General features: G+C 40.5%; 1 protein-coding gene across 3 annotated transcripts in view; it reads right to left on the bottom strand.

Annotated features, from left to right (window-relative positions):
* Positions 1–21,618, bottom strand: part of RSPRY1 (ring finger and SPRY domain containing 1) — a 42,809-nt gene that overhangs the window by 14,791 nt on the left and 6,400 nt on the right. For 2 of the 3 annotated variants that reach the window (XM_008528009.2, XM_008528011.2), the window contains exons 2-10: positions 15,026–15,530; positions 10,426–10,478; positions 9,629–9,741; positions 8,011–8,137; positions 7,155–7,213; positions 4,949–5,015; positions 4,415–4,546; positions 3,390–3,505; positions 2,315–2,458 (exon numbers count right to left, since the gene is read on the bottom strand). In XM_008528009.2, the coding sequence (XP_008526231.1) occupies positions 2,315–2,458; positions 3,390–3,505; positions 4,415–4,546; positions 4,949–5,015; positions 7,155–7,213; positions 8,011–8,137; positions 9,629–9,741; positions 10,426–10,478; positions 15,026–15,375 (1,161 nt within the window). In that variant the 5' untranslated portion in view covers positions 15,376–15,530. Of the gene's footprint in view, positions 1–2,314; positions 2,459–3,389; positions 3,506–4,414; positions 4,547–4,948; positions 5,016–7,154; positions 7,214–8,010; positions 8,138–9,628; positions 9,742–10,425; positions 10,479–15,025; positions 15,531–17,608; positions 17,747–21,618 lie in introns of those variants that run through there. The other variant, XM_008528010.2, reaches the window with a different exon arrangement.

Below are 21,618 nucleotides of genomic sequence, written 5' to 3'. Positions count from 1 at the left end.
AAGCAGTAAGAGTTAAAATAAGAGGCACTATGGGCAGATTTCAAACCTTTAGAATCTGTGTGTATCCTAGGAACGACTTATTCCATCAAACCACACCCTGTCTGTACAGGTAAAAAGATTCAGAATCACCAGAACGATGTCCACCTGAAGCAAAGTTGTAAGTATGGCAACATGGTTAAAATCTTACGTTTGGGAAAAGACATATCAGGCTTCATCAATTTCTAATAGGGAATCAACCAGTACTTGGATAAGGGAAACATGCTTTGCTTTTGTTTTTATTTTTTCAAGAAAGAACAGTCTATGCAGCAATTTGGAGGATAGGAAAACAGTATTTGAAGCCTCTTAAGTTGAGGAGCCAAAGATTCTGCACATAATGGCAGAAATTAGTTTCATCCACCAAATAAAATGATCCAGCTTTGCTAGTATTAAAAAAAAATAATTTGCAACATTTAGTCTCAGATATACTACACCTAGACCTGAAATGTGTTTGCTGCCAAATTAGGAGAGACAAATTTTATACTGAAGGTTGTTCCCTAGAGGAGTCGTATTTCTTCTAGTTCTGGAACAATTCTTTACTTCCAAATGAGGAGGCTAGCTAATTCTCTGAGATTCTCCCCATTTTCAAATATACAGAAAACAACTACTGTAATAAGAAAGGGATTGAACTCTAGCGCTAGTTTATGTCCTACTCCCAGTCTCAGTTTTCTCATCTGTGAAATGGACATTGTGACAACAAAAACTGTTGTGGGAATCAGATGGTAGGCTCTAAAACAAAGGTGCTCTGGAAATTAAGACTTTTTTTTAAAGTCCTAAAAAATCACCTTTAGGACAGCATTTGGGGCAGGCTGTCATGTAACTGATACTATCTGCTTTAAATTGGTGCCCAAGTTGGGAACCAAGAGAGTAACTGGCATTGTTTCCCAGATCCATTCACTTCTGACTACATGCCGCCACAAAAAAGCCCCAAGCTTCCAGGTTTCAACCACGGCCAGTTGGCCAGGAGGCCCTGTGTCAGGGAAGGCTCTCAACAAAACCACCGGCAGACTGGGTTCTAGTTTCCCACCATGGACAAGAATCCGGACCTGACCTCTCCACTGGCCCTCTTCCTCCAATCTGTCTCTCTCCAGCAAGGAGTTTAATAAAATGCCATGAATCATTCCAGGATGCTATGAAGCCTTGCTGGAAAGGCCCTGTAGGAACGATGCTCATGGCAGGCAAGTTTAGTTTGATTTTGTTGGATCACTTCTCCAACCCATCCCAGGACCTTACATACGACGGGAGACTCTGATTTAGATGAACAAAATAATCCAAGGGGTTCTTCCCAGCCCAAAGGGTAAAAATCACATATACAAAATATCCCTGATCAAAACTGGACTAGTTCCAAACAGCTTGTAATCTGACTAACGGAAGAAAGCCGATTGAGCTGGGCATTCGAAGGGTATAAAGTGGCAAGAAATCGACATCTGCAGGGAAGGGAGGAACCCCAACCTCTCACACTCAAGTAGTGGTAGCCCAATTCCACTTCCTCTAGTGGGCTTAATCCTCCCTTTTATATTACAGCTTTCTGTAATAAAACAAATAGTAAATATTCAAAACTATTGTGCCTACTAATTACAAGGCAAAAGTCAAGTAAGAGAAGTCAAGCCAATATTTAGGACTTTATGAAAGGAAGACAATTACTACAAAGTTCTTTTTTTTTTTAAATTAAAAAAATTTGTGTGTGTGTGAGGAAGATTAACCCTGAGCTAAGATCTGCTGCCAATCTTCCTCTTTTCACTGAGGAAGGCTGGCCCTGAGCTAAGATCTGTGCCCATCTTCCTCTAATTTATATGTGGGATGCCTGCCACAGCATGGCTTGATGAGTGCTGTGTAGGCCCGCACCTGGGTCCAAACTGGCGAACCCAGGGCCTCTGAAGTGGAGCGTGTGAACTGAACCACTAGGCCACTGCACTGGCCCCCCCTACAAAGTTCTTAAAGCTTAAATGCAAGGTAAAAATTATCACTGGTCCCAATATAAAAACTAATCAAAGATGGGGCTGGGGCTGGAGCAGAGCCACAAAGACAAAGGACACATCCAACCTCTGGGTGGAAAATTAACATGAACTTAAAACAAGCGAAAAAGAAGCTGACGGGCAATTTCACTTGCATTTTCCTATTTCCAAATCAGTTTAGCAAACCACTGTTAGGGATTTGGCTCTATATGGTTCAGCCCAAGAACGATTATCATGCAAATCTGTCTGAAAAATTAGTATCCTTCACCCACTCGCCAAAACACTGCTGCCGCCCCATTTGCACCATTCTCCATGGTACTCACATGATTGAGAAACTTGCTCGCTCGAGTGGCCCAGCCAATCTGCATGACGCCAGAAGTGACCACTGTTACTTCATAGTACCATACGCCAGCATCCACACAAAAGGTACAACGCACACTTTCAAAAGACGAGGCATCACAGCGAGCCTGGCAAAACCAAAGAGTGTGACAGTCCACCATCAGTGCCTGAAGACCACCAAGGATAACCGACTGCTCAGAAGGTTGAATGTATTTTTCCTTATTAAAGCTTCTGGTGGACTATTGTTTCCTTCTCTGTGCATCTTCAGTGACAAAAAGCATAAAACCGAATGAAGCACATTCTATTTTATAGTTTTATTTCCAGGGAGTTCTGACAGGATTGGAAGACCTCAAAGACGGCTGCAGTCAGGATTAGTGAAGGCTTCATTGTTAAGTGCTTACAAAGCTTTGCTCTCATAGTAGACTCTTTCACCAATGCACAAACATTACCTTAACCAGTGCTTGTTACGATACAGAAGGATATTGAAGGTATAAGGTGGGATACCTAAGAGTAATCTAAAGCAGAAAACTACATAAGGCATTTGGCAATACATAAGATCTAAGAGCTGTCTGCAGTCATTCTTCAAACGGCTCTTTAATCTTAGCACGTCTAGTGCCTTATGGTACCTTCCTGTACATAAACAGCTCTTTCATCAAGCTTCACCACAAAATCAGCACCGTTTCCAACATACAGGGAGAGGTGGAAGCACTAGACCAAATAGGGTTGGCTATGTAGGGATTAAAAAAAAGGGCCTCTTTTAGAAACTCTACTCTTTGTAGCTTTAGCTGAATAAAATGGCAGAGATTACAAACAGGCACATTTAAACCAAACAGTCAGTAAATGTTATAGGGCCTACCATCCGTACAGCACCATGTGGGATATGAAAGAGTAAACGATACCCCGAACACCCCCTCTCCCACCATCGTCCACCTGTGACCACTCTTCGAGTATAATATAAACTTCTATTTATTCTTTAAGAAATTGCTTTTGTTCAGAACCAGGGCATGAAAATGAGAGCAGGACTTTTTCCCCTGAATGGTCCATCTGTGGAAACTTTACCTCCAAGCCATGAGGCGAGATCTTCAGGTACTCGCTGACATCGTTGCTATTCAGCATAGTCCTAATGCTATTCAAGTCCACTTTCTCATAGGTCAGCTGCCTACCTTCTTTTAAAACTGCAAGAAAAAAAGTGGTCATGTCTCTAAGGCAGGCTATTGTGGAAAAACACTAGTGTCATTGCTAGCTGCCACCCTAGCTGAGGAGCGGAGGTGCTCATAAATGGCCGGACTGGCGGGGAGACCTCGGCTTTGCTGCTACACTACCGTACGAAGATGAATCCAGCAAACGCTAGGAAAGGCAGCACTGCTGGGTTTAGGCTTCTGTTTCCTATAGTCATTATTTTGCCTGCAACAAAATCCAAATTACACTCTTCCAGAATTCTTTAACAGGCGCTACACAGGCTGTGCAGTAAGGAATTCCCCTCAATGTTGGGGGAGGAGCAGGGGGTTACACGTCCCCTGCTTTAGCACAGTGCCAAGTATGGTGGGGGGCGGGGGTGAGGACACAGTAGTAGCATAGTTTTCGTTCTAGCAGCCCTTAGAGGAGCAAAAGAGAAAAGTCAGGAGAAGCCTTCCTTCATGGTGTAGGTAAGACATGACTTGAGTTTTGAAGAGCAACGTTGGGAAAGGCAGAAGAGTAAAGAGTGGGAATTCCAAGTGAGGGGAACAGGTCCAGAGGCGGGAATGATGGGGACCTGCTTGTAGGACAGTGAGGAGATAGTCCGTGTTGCGTGTTGGGAAGAGCTCATTAGACAGCGCCATCTGATTAACAGCCTTGATGCAGCAGGAAATAGGGTACCAGGTAAAAGTTTTTAACAGAAGAGTGCTGGAATTAGAAGCATCCATATAATTCTTGTCTGAAGGGTTCCTAGAATACTTTTCTGCTAGAATATAGCTGACCTACCGAGAGGACCTTATAAGGAAAGACTCACACTCACTATTACAAAAGGAAACCTAGTGGTCCCATAGGAGAAACGGGCTTGGAAATGGAAACAGGCATTTCGACAAGGGGCAGCTTGTACTTACAGAGATTGTCTAAGCTCCATTGGGCACAGAAACCAACTTGACGTTTCAGATAATCAGGATCATCAGCCCAGGATTCCAACGTGACGAGTCGATCACTAATACTGGATTCAGAGATAGTCAACTTATTTTCACCTGTTTGGGAAGACAAAATCCTTGAATTAACCATGAAAGAACAGGACGATCTTCTGGGCTGATTAGCGGTAGGAAGGGACGAGGGGGCAATTAAAGAGCCTGGAAACTAGAATAATGACATAGCCCAAGAGCTCTGACTTTTTTTCCAGAAACTAGCAATCTCATCACTAAAGTTTTAGCTATAAAAAATGGTAATCATGGTCACCAAGTTTTGATTCTTAGGTGAGAAAACTCTTGCCTTTGTCCCTGTTACATCTCAATGACCTTGTGGTGTCTACCCAAAACCAGAATGTATATGCGTGTGATGAGGTTCAAAGTATAAGCTCATCCAGTAACTAAGAAAAATAAGATTTCTAACAACCGATACAGAAGATCATTAGTGCAAGAAGTCACTATACCTACTTGTCTGTGCAAACTTTTCCAGTGCGATAAGTGCAAAAAGCATGACTGTGGGGTGGGACTGTAACTTCTGAAAGACAACAAAAGATAAAAACACAAAAAACGAAGACATCATTCCCCTGCAGTGGTGGCGAGTTATCAATTTCCTCTTCTTGCCCAGTATGTGCTAGATTTTTCTTAGAGCAGTCAGAAAAGTTTCACTCATTCAAGTCCTTGGTTCTCCATTTACTAATGTTGTTAGTAATGAAGAACCAAGATAGTCTCTCAAAATCTTACATTGTTTTCTTGAAATCACTCAGTTCTAGATGTGGAAATTTCAAAATAAAATTTATTAAATTTAACAAATTAAATGCAGTCATTTTACTTAGCAACACTTATATTAGGGCTCTGTTGAATAAAATAATGTTGATTCTCACATTCACTTAAGCAAGTTCAACAGAAACCTAGAATTGAAGCTAAAAGTGACTTTTTGTTCAGAATGCTAAAACGGACCATTCATCACTACAAAGTCCCAAAATTATAAATAACGAAACTAACAACTAATGGCTTAGCTTTCAATCTGCTCTCTGAAAGCAATTCCACAAATGCTGATGGTAGGTGGGAGAGAGTGACAAGTGAGCTCATTCAGTTACATTTAAGTTCACGTCACGGTGTTCACATTTAGAGAAAGGCCTATCTGCTGAACACCACATCTTCTCGCAGCCATCCTTTCCCACATCTACGTTAGGAGCCTGCAGAGGAGCTCCAGAGCGTCCGATGACTCCCAATCACTGCCCTGGTCCTCAACTAGGGTCTGCAAAGCTCGTATAACCACCATCCTCCCCACCTGCAAGGCCCGTTCAGCACCCCGCTTCTTGCCATACGCATTCCTAATCCCTCTATCTGGCTTTTCAGGCCCTGAGCCCCCGACTGGGTACTCCGTCTACATATTCCTGTCTCTGAGCACTGTCTTCTCATCAGACAATTCTCTGTGATATGCCAGGAACACAGCCATTGCTATCTCGGGGCTTCTGCTGGTGATGCGCCCTTAGCCAAGAAACCCATTTTGTCCTCCTGTGCACAATCAAATCCTAACCTTATGGTGTGACCCAGCTGAGGTCCCTCCATCAGTCTCTCTCTCCTAACTCTCCCAGCTCTCACCACCCCTACCTCTTGCTTCCCAATCACCTTCTCAAAACTCTTACAGCACTTAGTCTGAAGGAAGCGATTTTGCCCTTGGTCACATCCTATCATAAAATGGAAGCTAACTGTCTTGTCTGAGTAGTTTTGTTCCCTCAAATAACCAGGAAACTTCTTGAGGGCAAAGGACTGTTAAACTACTTCCGGATCCCCACAGTGCTTACTTAGCATAGTGTTAAGTGTTTTAAGTACATAACATATGGGTACTAAAAAAATAAGGTCTCTCTTGGGGCTGGCCCCGTGGCCAAGTGGTTAAGTTTGTGCACTCTGCTGCAGGCGGCCCAGTGTTTCGTTGGTTCGAATCCTGGGCGCAGACATGGCACTGCTCATGAAACCACGCTGAGGCAGCGTCCCACATGCCACAACTAGAAGGACCCACAACGAAGAATATACAACTATGTACTGGGGGGGCTTTGGGGAGAAAAAGGAAAAAATAAAATCTTTAAAAAAAAAAAAAAATAAGGTCTCTGAGATTTTGAAAAAGGCCAGTGCTCACAGGCCTGCAAAAATAACCTTTAAAAATACCGACCAGTCCAGCAGTGTCAGAGATCTGACTGTACAGCCTCAGCAAACCACAAGCTCCACAGACAATACATCAAATACTCAACGATAACAGTTTTAAGAGCAGGAGCAGAGAGGGAGGGCAGGGCGGAGTAGAGATTTATAGTCACCGGGAATCTGACCTGACGGTTTCCTGGCTCGGAACACCCTGTAATTCTGTTTCCACTATGGAGGTCCCTACTACCATCTGGCAGACTCTAAGGACACACACAAAAGCCAATCACAGCAGCTATCTTATGACTAAATTTAAAACCAGTCCAACTCAGCTGTTTTTGCTCGTAATAAATTCCTATCCCACATTCTTTTTTTTTTTTTTAAACATAGGAAGGAATAGACAAACAGTCAGGAAACACCTGCAAATAAAATTTATAACCGATTCCATTCTCTGCGCCAGTGGCTGAGCTGGCAATTTTAGTAAAATGCACAGTTCTAGATGACTAAGAATAACTACCTTTGATGTCTCACTTACCAGACACTGTAGCAAATATTCCAGTATTCCTGGGCTAAATAAACCTATACTTGCAGGACCTAGACGAATACAACAAACACTGGATATAATTAAATGTGCCATATCATTTTTAATCAGTAACGAGTAACAACAGACTTGCTTTGGTGGAACTCTTTACAAAGGACTCCCATGCACATGATCTTATTCGAGCCTCTGGCTCTGAGGTAAGGAATGATACTATCTCCGCTTCAGGTGAGCAGCCCAACGCGCAGAATGAAGGGACTGACTGCAGGGCATGTGGGGAGCACGTGGCAGAGCCTGGACCAGCACCCATGTGTTCTGATTTCTAACCCATTGTTTCTTCCACCATGTAGGATGTAACTAGCTGAGCAATTCACCTGTACTTTGATGTTAACTTCCCTAAAATGGGTAATATTCATAAACAAGTTAAACATCTGATTCTATTCTTAGGAACAGCTTCAATTTAAAGTTCCTTTCCTCTTCCCTTACCTTGGATGTCTCCATTATCTAGCTAAACTTTATAAAATGTGCATCTGTATATTATATACGATATACATATAAACATATATGATCTTTATTTGTTATACTGAGTTTAGCCTTTTCCCTTACTCTTAACTTTAAAGCAAATAAGCAAAACTTTTTTCTTTTAAAATTCCCTCTGGAAATCCTTAAGGCTGTATTAGATTGCATTTACCTCTGTGGTCTCTGAGCAATTGTTGTCCAGTTAGTCCCCTGCCCCTGAATTTTATCTTTTTGGAGACACTTCCTTCTGGTGCAGCAGGTGCTCAAGGACCTGCAGCCCAAGCCTGCCCTTCACACTGACTCGAGCCCTTCCTTGGGAGCTTCCCGGAATTACCTGCTAGTTTCTCGGCCAGGCAGCCCAGGACTGCAGAGGTGTTCCTGTGTTTGGCGGGATGGCCTGAGTCCTGGCAAGCTACTTCTCCATTTAAATTGAGAATTTCAGTCAATTTCTGGAGTGCTTCCTAAAAACAAAAATGTACAAGAGGATTTGATAAATACACTACCTGGGTTTTTTCGCCAAGGTAATCCTTTGAGACAAAAACTATAACCAGGAGTTAAACTAACTCAGAATGACCATACCAAGATGATATCATGTCCTCAATGATATCATTATTGATGGGAAATAATATTTGATCAACCTGAAAGTTTTCTTACATGAATTGCTAGACTCCATTTCATTCAAAATGTACTAGTTGTATCAGATACTCTTGAAGCATTAAACAGACTAAACCCACCCAAATGCCAGTTTGATTGACTACAATAGGGCCTAGTGATGTTGAAATAAAAAGTTACTTTAAGGGGGCTGGCCCCGCGGCCAAGTGGTTAAGTTCGCACGCTCCGCTTCGGCGGCCCAGGGTTTAACCAGTTCAGATCCTGGGTGCGGACATGGCACCGCTCATCAGGCCAGGCTGAGGTGGCGTCCCGCATGCTACAACTAGAAGGACCCACAATTAAAAATGTACAACTATATACTGGGGCGCTTTGGGGAGAAAAAGGCAAAAAAAAAGTTACTTAAAAAATATCTTTTTATCAAGCAAGAACAAATCTTACCAGAATTTCTGAGGCAAATTAAAACTGAAACTTCTTATAAGTCTATGAAAAGGTCAATTCATTAGTGACTAGGCCAAAGACTTTTCTCTTCTGTCCATTATGTTTTTCCATGTTGGGCCCAAATGTCTGAGGCTTAAACAGACAAATGAAAGATGCCAGAATTCAATTTTTTTAAAGATTTATTTTTCCTTTTTTTCCCCAAAGCCCCTGGTACATAGTTGTGTATTTTTAGTTGTGGGTCCTTCTAGCTGTGGCATGTGGGATGCTGCCTCAGCATGGCCTGATGAGTGGTGCCATGTCGGCGCCCAGGATCCGAACCGGCAAAACCCTGGGCTGCCAAAGTGGAGAGCGTGAACTTAACCACTGGGCCACGGGGCCGGCCCCCCAGTTCTTTTGAAAAGCATTCCATAGAGCACATGGACTAAGACAATGAGAGTTTGATACTTCTGTCCTAGGCATGTGCTAATCAAGGTTACACCAGTCTTCAATACGTTTGAGCAAGACTCTAAAGTGCTTTCAGTATAATAGTTTTTTTCTCTTAATAGCAAACATTTAAAAAACTTTTGTTATGAGGAAATTGTTTAGAGAAAGATAAGAAAATCAGCTCAGCAATTGAATATTCTCTCCTAGTTTGCACACAAAGATTGCCATTTCAGACATAAATGCTTCCATTTTTAACATTTTAAAAATTTTATACTAAAGCTTGATAATAAGTTATTGACAGAAAGAGGATGTAGCACTTCATTAGTAATACAAAACAAGTTTACATGAAATTAAAACTGAATAATAGCAGACCCCAAAGGTATAAAGAGGAAATGTATTACATCAAATCTTCTCTCTGGTCACTCATCCTGTGCTTAAGCATAGATGACAGTTTCATAAAAGGTTAAGTGTCAACTTACTTTAGTGGGCAATGGACATTCATCCAGTAACAATGTTATAACAGCTGGTCCCAATGGATCTTCCAATGGAATAACTCTAATTAAAGACTGGACAACGTCCAACCATCCTTCATCTAAGAGCAAATCAAGAAGATTATATGATGGAGTCATTATTTTAAAAATATGAAAATATATATCTTATAATATCACACAAGATGACTTTACATTAAAATAGAAACACTTTTGGCCTTTATCCGAGAGCTTTTAGGCAGCTAATATCTGGCATGGACATAGTCATCAATTGCTAGTCATCATGGCAGAGTCAAAGAAGCCTAATTTACTGGTGATTTGGGGGCATCTTTATTTGAAGAAAATTCAAGCTATGGTTCTGGGTTCTCAAATTATGATTCAAAAAGTTTTCAGTATTTTATTTACAACATAGGAGTTAACTGAGACGATTAAGTATCTGAAACAGTCGGCTCTATTTTCAGAATGATGCTTAGGAAACCGAGGGGCAAAAAATTATCCTTCCCATTCTAGAAGAGTTATGGTCAGACCTGTCAAGGACCCCCAAAATTCTCTTTTCATACTTTCAGTGAGATGAAAGCATTACTGAGAGGTGCAGCTATATATTCAGGATGTAATATACAGTGCTTATTAATTACTACTGTTGTACAGAAAAATTTCCACACACAAAGGGCTTTTTTCTTTGTCATGTGTGCTAAGTATTTTTGGAATCTTTTATCTCAAAAAAAGTGGCCACATTTCTTCATAATCATTAATTCATTAGGAAGTATTAAAAAAAACTTTTAAAATACCTGTTTCTGCCATTTCGTGCAATGTAATCATTGAATAGGGAGGTTCTTGATCACTGAAAAACAAACATTCAAGACATCAAACTTGAAGAAGTAAGAAATAACAATTCCAAATAAAAATTCAAACTGGAAGTATGGTGTTAGAAAGAAAAAAGAAATGAACACGAATGAACGTAGAGAAAGAGATGGAAGAGACAACCAGAGCTATAACCTGTAAGGACAAATGCACACCACATGTGCTCATTTCCAAGGTCACTGTCTGTGATGACCACAAATAAAATGGGCAGAAGGGCACACAAAAAGACACCATGTGGCCTGAAGTAAAAGCAAAGAACTAAAACTGGAGACCAGAACCTCACCTCTCAGCTTGACGTTTGGGGCCCAGTGCCAACTGAGACAAGCCAGAGAGGTCAACATCACCTTCCTCATGCTCCCCCTAAAGAAACGCTAGGAAGGGAGATGACAATCCCAGCTGAGCACTTAGGAAAACAAGGGCCTACATAAACATCTTCATTTGTAAGTGTTCTTCTGGGAAATATCCCTGTATGTTTAAACTTCATAAAGTGGTGTGAGGAGGAAAAGAAACCAAATGCAATCAAGGAGCTATTTAATAGTCTAGACGCTGATCTAAAATGGCATTATATACCTTAATTCAGTAGGATTCAGTGGCACTGTGGTGCCAGGAATCCTAAGGAGGTGCTGGAGGGGAACTTCAATAATGAAAGAAAAATTTTCCATCAAACAGTGGTAAATCTAACTATTTAAGGAATACATTCACCATTTATCTGTTTACATATCATGGCTCTCTGTTTTACTATGAAAAAAATGTAAAAACTACTGTCTCCAATCATTAAATCCTCAGAATAACCTTGTGATACGGGAATTATTAAGTTCATCTCAGTACTCATTAGGTGCTGGTTGTCTGACAGATCCTGTGCCCATTAATAACAAGTGAAAATTCTTATTTTAAAAAAATTGTTTTAACCAATATAACTAACTGCTACAAACATTTCTGGAGAGCAATCTGGCAATAATGAAATTAAGTATGCATACCGTCAATAATGCTAGAAAAACTATTATACAGGTAAGAGATGCATATGAGGCTATTGGCAGGCAGAAAACTTTGGAAGTAACCTAAGGGAGCATCACTAAATTATAGGATAACAAAATATAGTACTTTAAGCATACAAAGGAACACTCTAGCAGCCAGAAGCAGTTGTAGATATACACACAGCAACATAGGTCTTAAACACAATGTTGAGAGAAGTTAAGAAAACAGATTTATATGACTATATCAGTTATGTAAATTTTAAAAATCACACACAAAACACTATACATAAACTTCCTATATAGACACAAACAAACACACGGCAGGAAGATTGGAAGAACATACCTTAAATTCACTAGAGTGGTTACCTACTGCTATTTGGAGGTAGGTGGTAGAGAGGACAATGGGATTTGGAAAGAAGGGAAAAATAATAAAATATGACAGGGTCAGTGACCAATAAGGAATATGAACACCTCAATTCTATACAGACGCTTCTATACAGACACACTGAAAGGACACACACATCCCTACGCTCAAAAAACAAGATAAACTTCTTTGTGGAAGAGAAACGGAGCAGAAATTTCTAGTTGGAGGCAGGAGTTAAAGCATTAGGACTACTGGGCTCTGGGTCAGGAGCTAGACAGGGGTGCCAGGAGCTCTATGCCAACAGGGTAGGTAATGGGGACCAAAACCCTACCTGTGCAAGGGACAGAGCAAACTCACTCCCTCAGGGCTAGGACAGGGGGTTCCCCTCTCAGTGAAAGGAGTTGAAAAAGTTCTGGAAGACAACCTGAGCTACAACTGGTACAAAGTTGCAAGTCTCCAGCAACAGAAAAAGTCACACAGCAGGACCCCGGCTTCTTACAGTGGGACAGGAACTCAGAACCACCAATTCTAGGTTCAGTCAGAGACCGAAGGTCCCTGGGACCAGATGGAGGCAATCATAAAAGTGACAGACAGGAAGAGAGAGGAAGACAGAATGACAGAGAGAACACACACATGCAGTGACGAGAAAAAACTCCCACCAAGAGGAGTCTGCAAACAAAGTTCCAAAGCCATGAGAATAACTCATATTAATTCCACTAACAACCTGAGGATAAGGTCACTACCAAAAAATACAAATAAGAGAACTTCAAAATGATTCTAAAATGAGTATATTTAAAGTGCATTTCCTATAGCAGCTCTCTCATTATGGCATCAGGAGCTGTGCTTTCCTCTCAGATCAACGTCATCCCTTCCTAAGTAACACAGACAGAGAAGAGGACAAGAAACACAGATGTGTTATGACTGCAGTATCTGCAGACATCCTTTCAGGGATGTCCTTACCAAGCTCATCTGGCCTAACTATCTTTCAGGTTTGATTTTAACAGCCTTATAAACCTTATTGGTTATGAAAGTCTTCTCCTTTAGTAGTTTCTAAAAAACAAGCTATGTCACTGTGTTTATAAAATGTCTGAGCCGTTCTGCCATTATATTCTCTGACAGGATCCTTACCATTTGCTCTACATCTGCCTTATTTTCCCATTTTCAGAAGACTTACAGCTATGATTCAGTAGGAATAGGCTTAAGGTAAAGTCACCCTGTTATTCAAATGTACATCAGTTGCCTCATGCAAGTGAATTATGTGCTTTATCAGTAAGTTTACTCATCATCTGTAATATTTTCCTGAAGCTTGGAAATAAAGCTCCTACCTTGCCCCCATACTCTCTTAATCACTCTTTTTAAAAAATATGGCAAAGTCTATTCTGTACCTGTTTTTCCAACGGGCTTAAATAACATTGCTTGTGGCTTACTTCCTCATTTGGGAAGGACAACTTTTCATTACAATTCTACAGAACGTTTTAAATGTCATCATGAAGAATCTTTATATAACATCCCCCCTGCTTGAGTACGGGGGATGTAAATGGCATAGATTTATATTCAACAGATATTTCCTACAAACATATTAAGATTACCTTAAGTTAATTCAGATACCAGAACTACTTCGAAGGCTGGTTTTTAATAATTTTTAATCATCTTAAGGCCTTTCTGAACTGGTTATGGAGAATATTTGTAAGTACCACCTCTCCCCAGTATGTTCTACAGCAGAAAGATGTGCAAAACAAATTTATTTAATTATTTTTTGCTGAGGAAGATTTGCCCTGAGCTAGCATCCATGCCAATCTTCCTCTATTTTTTTAGTATATGGGCTTCCAGCACAGCATGGCTGCTAACAGAGTGGTATAGGTCTGTGCCCAGGAATTGAATCCGGGCCGCTGAAGCAGAGCACACTGAACTCAACCACTAGGCCACTGGGGCTGGCCCCACAAATTTATTTCTATCAGAAAAAAAAAATCACCACAGAATAAAATGCACAGGTATATCTTGCTTTATGCTATAATGTTTGAGGAACTAAACACAACTGGATTTTTATAAACGTGATTATCAAATATTTAGATAATTAAATTTACTAGCAGAGCCTGAAGCAAAAAGAACCCAGATACAACTTTTTAAAAAATACTATCATTTATTGAGAGAGTGTTATGTGTGAGGCACTATACTAGATGTTTTTGTGTTTTTTTTGTGAGGAAGATTGTCCCTGAGCTACCATCTGTGCCAATCTTCCTCTATTTTGTCTGTGGGACACCAGCACAGCATGGCTTGATGAGCAGTGCGTAGGTCTGCACCCAGTACCTGAACCTGCAAACCCTGGGCCACTGAAGTGCAGCAGGTGAGCCCAGCTACTACACCAATGGACTGGCTCCTAGGTGCTTTTATACGTTATCTCATGGTAATCCCTGTAAGAAAGGCATTATTCCCCTTTTATAGATGAGTAATCTGAAGCTTAGAGAAGTAACTTACCCAGTGCCATGTAGCTAGTTTATGGGGCTGGGCCAGATGGTTCTAAAACTTTGCTCCTAACTACTGAACTATACGTTAAGTTAAAATATTTTTTCAACTTGAACAATGCCCTTTAATTTCACTGTTATTCAATCTGGGATTTTGTACTTAAGAGTTAGACACAGCAAGGGGAAAAAACCAAAACAGGTACAGGTGTGTCCTGCAGTTTCACTTTACAAGCTTCCCCAATGGACTGAAGAGGGCCAAATAAGGGATATAATAAAGAGAGGAGGCTGAAAACCCTCATCACCCACGTCCTTACGCTGCCAACAGAAGTTATGTGCAGCCATGCTCGTGATAAAATAACTCAGCTTGAATCGCTGGTCAGTGGAGTAGATGGACAAGCGAGATAAGAGTGAGTCTTCATGAAACCACTTCCTATTGTAGCTTGCAACACAAACTCCATATTTACTATATTCTTTAATAAAGATCATAACTGTAATTACTGTTATCTGCTACAGAAATGTTTAGACATTTCCAGACAGGAGATGTTAGCAAGTAGAAACATCAAATCTTAGAATTTACTCTGCCATCGGAGGAGAAGTAAAATATCCTCCCTTGCCCTATGAGCACAAGGCTTGGGGATATATCCTAATGAACTGAAGGAGTCCAAAAGTTATGGTTCCTGGCAGAACACTTCATTACACAGAAGGCGACTGTGAGTCAGATACTTACTTATCTACAAGAGTCCGTATGACTGCCAGTGTGTCCAGCACTAGTCCATCTACATTTTGTTTCTTTCTCCTCGGCTCATGTGGTCCTCGGCCCCTCCTTGGTGGCCGAACAGGGTTCCGGGGCTGGCTCCTTGTGCCAGCAGTGGGTACCGCACTGTTCTCGGCCTGTTGCTGCTGGGCGTCAACGCTGTCTTCTGCTCCACTGTCATCTCGGCAGATACAGGAATTGCCCATGGTAGCAGTGGCACCGCTGGTCCCCAGGAAGCGGGCTATGTGCTCTCCAAGAGTCCACAGCAGACCCTGGCCAAGGCTTCTGCTCACTAAGAACACGGCCCAACCAAAGACAATCATTTAGATAGTTTTCAATTTTCCAAGTACTGTTTTCATAATCTGGAGTTGAGGAACTTGCATCCTATTTGTGTTTAACAACTGAATGCCGAAGAAAGATGTAGAGCTGATCTCCAACATTATCACTTACAGGGGATCCTGGGCATCCAGTGGCAGTTCTAAAAGAAAAAGAGAAAAGAAAAGAAAAATGAATCAAAGATTCTTGGCCACTCAATCAATTACTCAAACTTTTCTAGAGAAAAATCTTTGTAGGCTTCTGACACAAAGAGGTATCTTTGCACAAAAGAATTAACAATCAATAATTCCTTTTTATCATTATATTATAAAGTTGATTGCTAAATCATATCCTTGTAAACCACAGGAGTAACCACTGATTTTTAAAAAAGCTATAGGTCTGCTTCTCTCTATACAGCAATACATTAGAAGAATGTGTGCAATTGTTTCAAGGGCTCCTATTGTGGATTAAAAAAAATGAATTGTCTCCTTTCTTAACTTAGATGCATGAGAAAATTTAATGTTTCAAATACAATATCTAATCACAGATGTTTGTTGTTAAAAAAGTTATGATACAAATATGATAGTACCCATTTGATATCAAGAAGAATAAAAGAATAGAGTGTTCTATTTGAATTATCCAAACTGCATTTCCCATTTGGAGGTTCTCTAGATAATTCACAGAAATCATACAAGTAGTTACAAAGTTTTCCTGTTATGTAAGCAAGCCTCTGTTTTGGGAAAGGCAAACATATATCACAAGGTTACATTTTCACAATAACCAGTTTGTTGCACAACATGTCTGCTAGAAAGATAAGAATAAGGATGCGCCAGTTATCTTTGTCTGAAAATACTGATTAAGCACCTTGTGCCAGGCACCAGGCTGGCACTGGGAGAATAAAGATGACCAAGGCCCAGTCCCTGCCTGCCAGGAACTCGTGGATGGCCAGTCTCATCCCACACAGTACATTCATCATCAAAAACCTAAGGATGGAACCAGCTCTTCAATAAGCTGAGAAAATCTAGTTAGGTCTAGAAAGAAGTAAAGATTTGGAAGCAGGAGACTCATCATGGGGTTGGGTAGCAAAAAGTAAAAATCATGCTGAGACCTGGAGACTGGGACCTGTAAGGACACAAATGGACACATAAGGAATAAACCAGTGTGTAGTCTCTGCTCAGTGTTTGGCTACTTACAATTAAATCCTCATATGTAGAGCACTGGCTCAGGATAGATAGAAATAAAATGTGTAATCCAGTGGAATTAGAAGCAAGAGAAAAATTACTTCTATTTATTTTGGACAGATTTGCAGTAAATTATTTTAAATATTTGCCAAGTTTAATTACTGCTTACAGGGGGAAAGTGAAGAAAAAGAGATAGAGACAGAAAGTCATATATATATATACACACACACACACACACACACACACACACACAGACATATATATACATATAATATTTACTCTAATCTATGTGGAGGACGGGATATGGTAGGGGCGGATGAGACAAGATGGGAGGAGAGAGGAGAGGAAATCGACAGACATTACCTCCCTCCAGACTACCAAGACCACAATGGCTGAGCCAAGTAACACCACAGATGTCCTCAGTTCAAAAAGAGTCAGGCTGTTTTCAAAATTCGGAGATTGTACTTAAAAAGATGTGATTGAAGTATAGGTAGGAGCATAATGCAAGGACTCAGCTGGAAATAGCTTTTAAAAAGAGAACACATTTGAAACCAGCAAAGAGCGCCATTCCCCTTACTGCAGGGACTAGGATATACAATTCCCTCCAGAAGGTCGATAACCAAAAGATTTCAGTGCTTTAAAGGACAGGAGACAGAAATCAGAAATAACTTTGTTTTAAATAAACAGCTTTTTTTTTTTTTTAAAAAAAAGACTGGCACCTGAGTTAACATCTGTTGTCAATCTTCTTCTTCTTCTTCTTCTCCTCAAAGCCCCCCAAGTACATAGCTGTATATTCTAGTTGCAGGCCCTTCTGGTTGTGGCATGTGGGACACCACCTCAGCGTGGCCTGATGAGCAGTGCCATGTCTGCGCCCAGGATCTGAACCAGCAAAAGCCTGGGGCACCAAAGCGGAGTGCTCGAACTTAACCACTCGGCCATGGGGCCGGCCCCAGAAATAATTCTTTTAAAGGGTCTCTGGTATAAATTTCTACTGATCTTCTAAATTATGCTGGTTTCTGAGAAAGACCAGAAAGTAACATTTAAGAAGCGATGCTCTCACCCTTCTCACAGAAATTCACAGAGAAGGCACCGCTGGCACAATCAGAAGCGAGGAGGTAAAGAATCCAAGGTTTTCCGGCATGGCTGTCACTGGGCAAGGAGCCCAGCTGATATGCGACTAGAGCACTTGCTTGAAATCCTAAAATGTTACATTTAAAATTTTTATGTTAATTTTTAAAAATGAAAATTAATACACATTAGTTTTAAGACCTAAGTGCTGCAGACATCTACAGAAAAGTGAAGGCCTCTCTTCTGAAAGGCTTTCCTCACAGCCTGGTCTCTTCCCAGAGGCAACCCGCTAAAAGCTTCACACGTCTGCTTCCATTATGATGTACTTACAAATTCTCCTTTTTTAAAATTAGGACAATGTCATGAGCACTGTTCTGCGATTTGCTTTTCTTTCTTAACAACACATCTTTCTACACCAGTATATATAAAACTGCCTCATCCGGCTTAAGGCTGTACAGAAATCCATACTCTGCATTATCATAGTTTCTTAACCACTATGCTATAAAAATCCGTGGCTACACCAACTAATACTTTGGGGATGGCATAAGGGAGTGGTCCAGGATTCGATACAAGGAAACAGCACTCGGGAACGCTTCATCTCCTGGGGAAGTGCTCTCTTACCCCAGACTGTTCTGTGGCGTCACTGTTACCAGAGCAGAAGGGAACCCCGCTGGCTTCCCTGCAGCTCCCGAGCTTCCCTCAGTCCACAGAAGCTGGGATGGGCATATGCAAACAGCAGCTTCCATCCAACCAGACACACGACCCCAGGAAGGCAGACCTGAGGGAGGGAGACCAACCAGGCACCAAACAGAACTGGCAGTGATTTGAGAGTGTCAAGGTGAAATTAAGTCCCAGAAAACAAAGCCTTGAAGGGAAAGAACAGGGGATCCTATAAAGTTACGGTTTAATGCCAATACTTGTAAAGCTATTTAGAATAATTAACAAGAAACAATGTTGAGAGTGCTTGTGAGGAAAGCAGTGGGTTAAAAAGAAGTTTGTTGGATCTTAAATTCTTAAACGTTATTCTATCCAAAATTTTTTTGCAAAGGCTTATATAAGCTGAATGTAGAACAATTTATCTATGCAGATTTCCATTTATTAGTTTCAAAGTAAATGGAAGATATCCAATACATACAGGTATTACTAAATTTGGAGGTAAGCAGACAAGAATTAAGTGGGTCTTTTTCTATTTCCAAATTAAATTCAAGTGTAGGTCGGGTCAGTTTCTTCTAAGAGTCATTTTCCTTAAATGACCCAGAAAATGATGTCAACTAGAAAATCTGTCAGAAAAGGAAATGGAGTAAAAAAATAAAAAGTTTTCAAATATTTTAAAACCAAAGACTTTCTTTTTTAAGCACTAGCTGTAAAGACCAAGTGTAAAGAAGAGGTTAACTAGGCGGCGAAGCCTTGACGCATTTCAAAACAAAGAGCGTGAAACATACAAGGAAAAAATAAGAGCTGCTATCTTTTAAAAATTTCTGAAATGAGCATACGAAGTTCTCAAGGGTTACAGCCAAAGGCAGGACACATAAATGAACAAAGTGTATGATCTTTCAGATTTATTCAGCACTAAAAAATGTATACCTTTTTATCTGGAAATGGTTGTCACTTAGGATACTTTTCTCAGAACAAACTGTGAATACTTTAGGCAAAAGGCTAGGTGATAGAACTAAACAATTACACTTTAGACAGCTTTGTTTCATCTCATTCCAAAAAGCATTATGTGGCCCACTTTCTAAGGATCATTGTTTTAAGACAGTAACACTCAGTCTCCAAATGTTGTCCTGGAGGCCAGAGGCCACCTACAACACAGGGCCCAGGGCCCTGCCCTGCAACATTTATAGCTACGCGTTTTAATCGCCCTGACTAGTGATACACTTTAGAACATGGAAATAGTAATAGTTCTCACACCTCACAGTATCACTGTGAGAATTAAATGGAATAGTGTATGTAAAACACATGGCACAGTGCCTAACACTTAAACTGGATCCACAAATGAAAGATGTCATTATAAAATGAGCACGTAGCTAATCAGAAGTAACTAAATCATCTGGGAGACTGTGGAGTAAGACTTAAGAGCACTAAGATAACTAAGGAACTTTTTTTAAAATTTATTTTTTATTGAGGTAACACTGGTTGATAACATTAAATAAATTTCAGGTGTCCATCCTTTATATTTTGATTTCTGTGTAGACTATATCATGTTCACCACCCAAAGACTAATTACCATCCATCACTGTTCCCATGTGCCCCATCACCCCTTCACCCTCCTCCCTCCCCCAAGAACTTCTTTTTTATAAAACTTACTTGCTCAATACTGAAATAATTTTTACTTATTATTTAGACAAAGAACCTTGGAAGGGATTGTAGCTTAAACATCTCAAAGAAGATAGGCATTAAATTGCTCAGGTATTTCTCAAATGCAAATTCCTGGTTTCACTCCAAATAGCCAGAATCAGAATTTCTAGGATGTGGCCCAAACAAGTGTTTTTGTAAAAGCTCCCCAGGCGATTTTGATGGTGGCCAGGTCTGGAAATCACTGTGCTATAGAGCCAAACGCAGAACCGGGCACGGTAGGCAGGACCTATGGACTGAGTGAAGACACAAATTGAAACACTAAAGGGTAATTCTTTTAGAGTCAGAAAAGTTAACCTTCCTTTCCAGAAGACTGAGACTATCTTTGAACATAGTCTTTGGGGGAGGTCAGCCAAAACAATCACTAGAATACAGTTACAGCCATTAGTGATTATATACAGTATATATCAACACAATGAATAAAATAGCTCCCTCTATTTCCCACCAGATCCACCTTATGAGGCATCATAATGAACCTAGATGGTACCCTACTTATGAGTAACGTTCTCTAAAGGTTGACAGACAGAAGGGAATAAAAATGAATAGGACTAGAGATTATGTAAAGGCAACATGACCGTAATACCTATATACTTCACCTTAACTTAGAAGACGACTTAGCATTAGATGGTCAAGTCAATTCTGAGACCCAAAAAACCCTAGTCACATAATTCAAATATACACAACTATCAGATCTGTGGCTGTGGCAATCATTAACTAATGTGGCAATCATCACGTGATTTAATGATAATGATACCACTTGATGTCACTGCTTAGTAGAAAGACTTTTCTTACGGCCTAAATGGTAATGCTTTTTAAATCATTATGCTGTTCATAGCCATTTTGCTGCAAGAGCATAATTATAATCGAAACATTTCCTTTGTGAATCTACTTCTCTGAAGTGTGGTATTATTAATTTTGATCCTTCTCTCTCCCTTTTTTTTTGCTGAGGAAGGGTCACCCTGAGCTAACATCTGTTGCCAATCTTCCTCTATTTTGTATGTGGGTCGCCACCACAGCATGGCTGACAAGTAGTGTATGTCTGCTCCCAGAATCTGAATCCGTGAACCCAGAGCGGAGTGTGCCAAACCCAACCACCAGGCCATGGGGCCAGTCCCTTGAACCTTTCCTTTTTAAAAAAGAAAGTAAAGACTATTCTTTCCATTTCTATATCATTTATGATTTATTAAATTTTTATACTGTATATTTTTCAAAGCTACTCTAGAAGGAAAAAAATCGAACTTGGGCTCTCAGTAAATTTAGTGTTAAAGCAGTGAGGTCTGGTACTCAAACACAGACCTCTACCATCATAAACAGCTCACCACAGAGGCATCTGGCCGACTGGTCTAACCCTCTCTAACCTCTCTAACAAATGGTCCAGGAATCAATGATTCATCTCTTCAAATATTTGTTTGCATTCAATCATAGCAGAGCTCAGTGATACTAAGAACACTTTCTTTTCTCTGAAAATAAGACTTCAGGATTATGCTGCCAAGAAAGGAGAAGCTGGTTAAATGAATGACCATAAGGAAGAAAAACCAAACTCTGGGCATGAAACTACTATTGCTGTCATCTTCACTTCATCATTCCAAATAGTGTTATAGGATGCAGCATTTTTTCCAATCCACCCCCCTTTCTCGAAAGGCTAAA

Source organism: Equus przewalskii, chromosome 3 (genome assembly GCF_037783145.1).
Source record: "Equus przewalskii isolate Varuska chromosome 3, EquPr2, whole genome shotgun sequence".
Taxonomy (NCBI): domain Eukaryota; kingdom Metazoa; phylum Chordata; class Mammalia; order Perissodactyla; family Equidae; genus Equus; species Equus przewalskii.
This window is presented reverse-complemented; position numbering and strand designations above follow the sequence as displayed.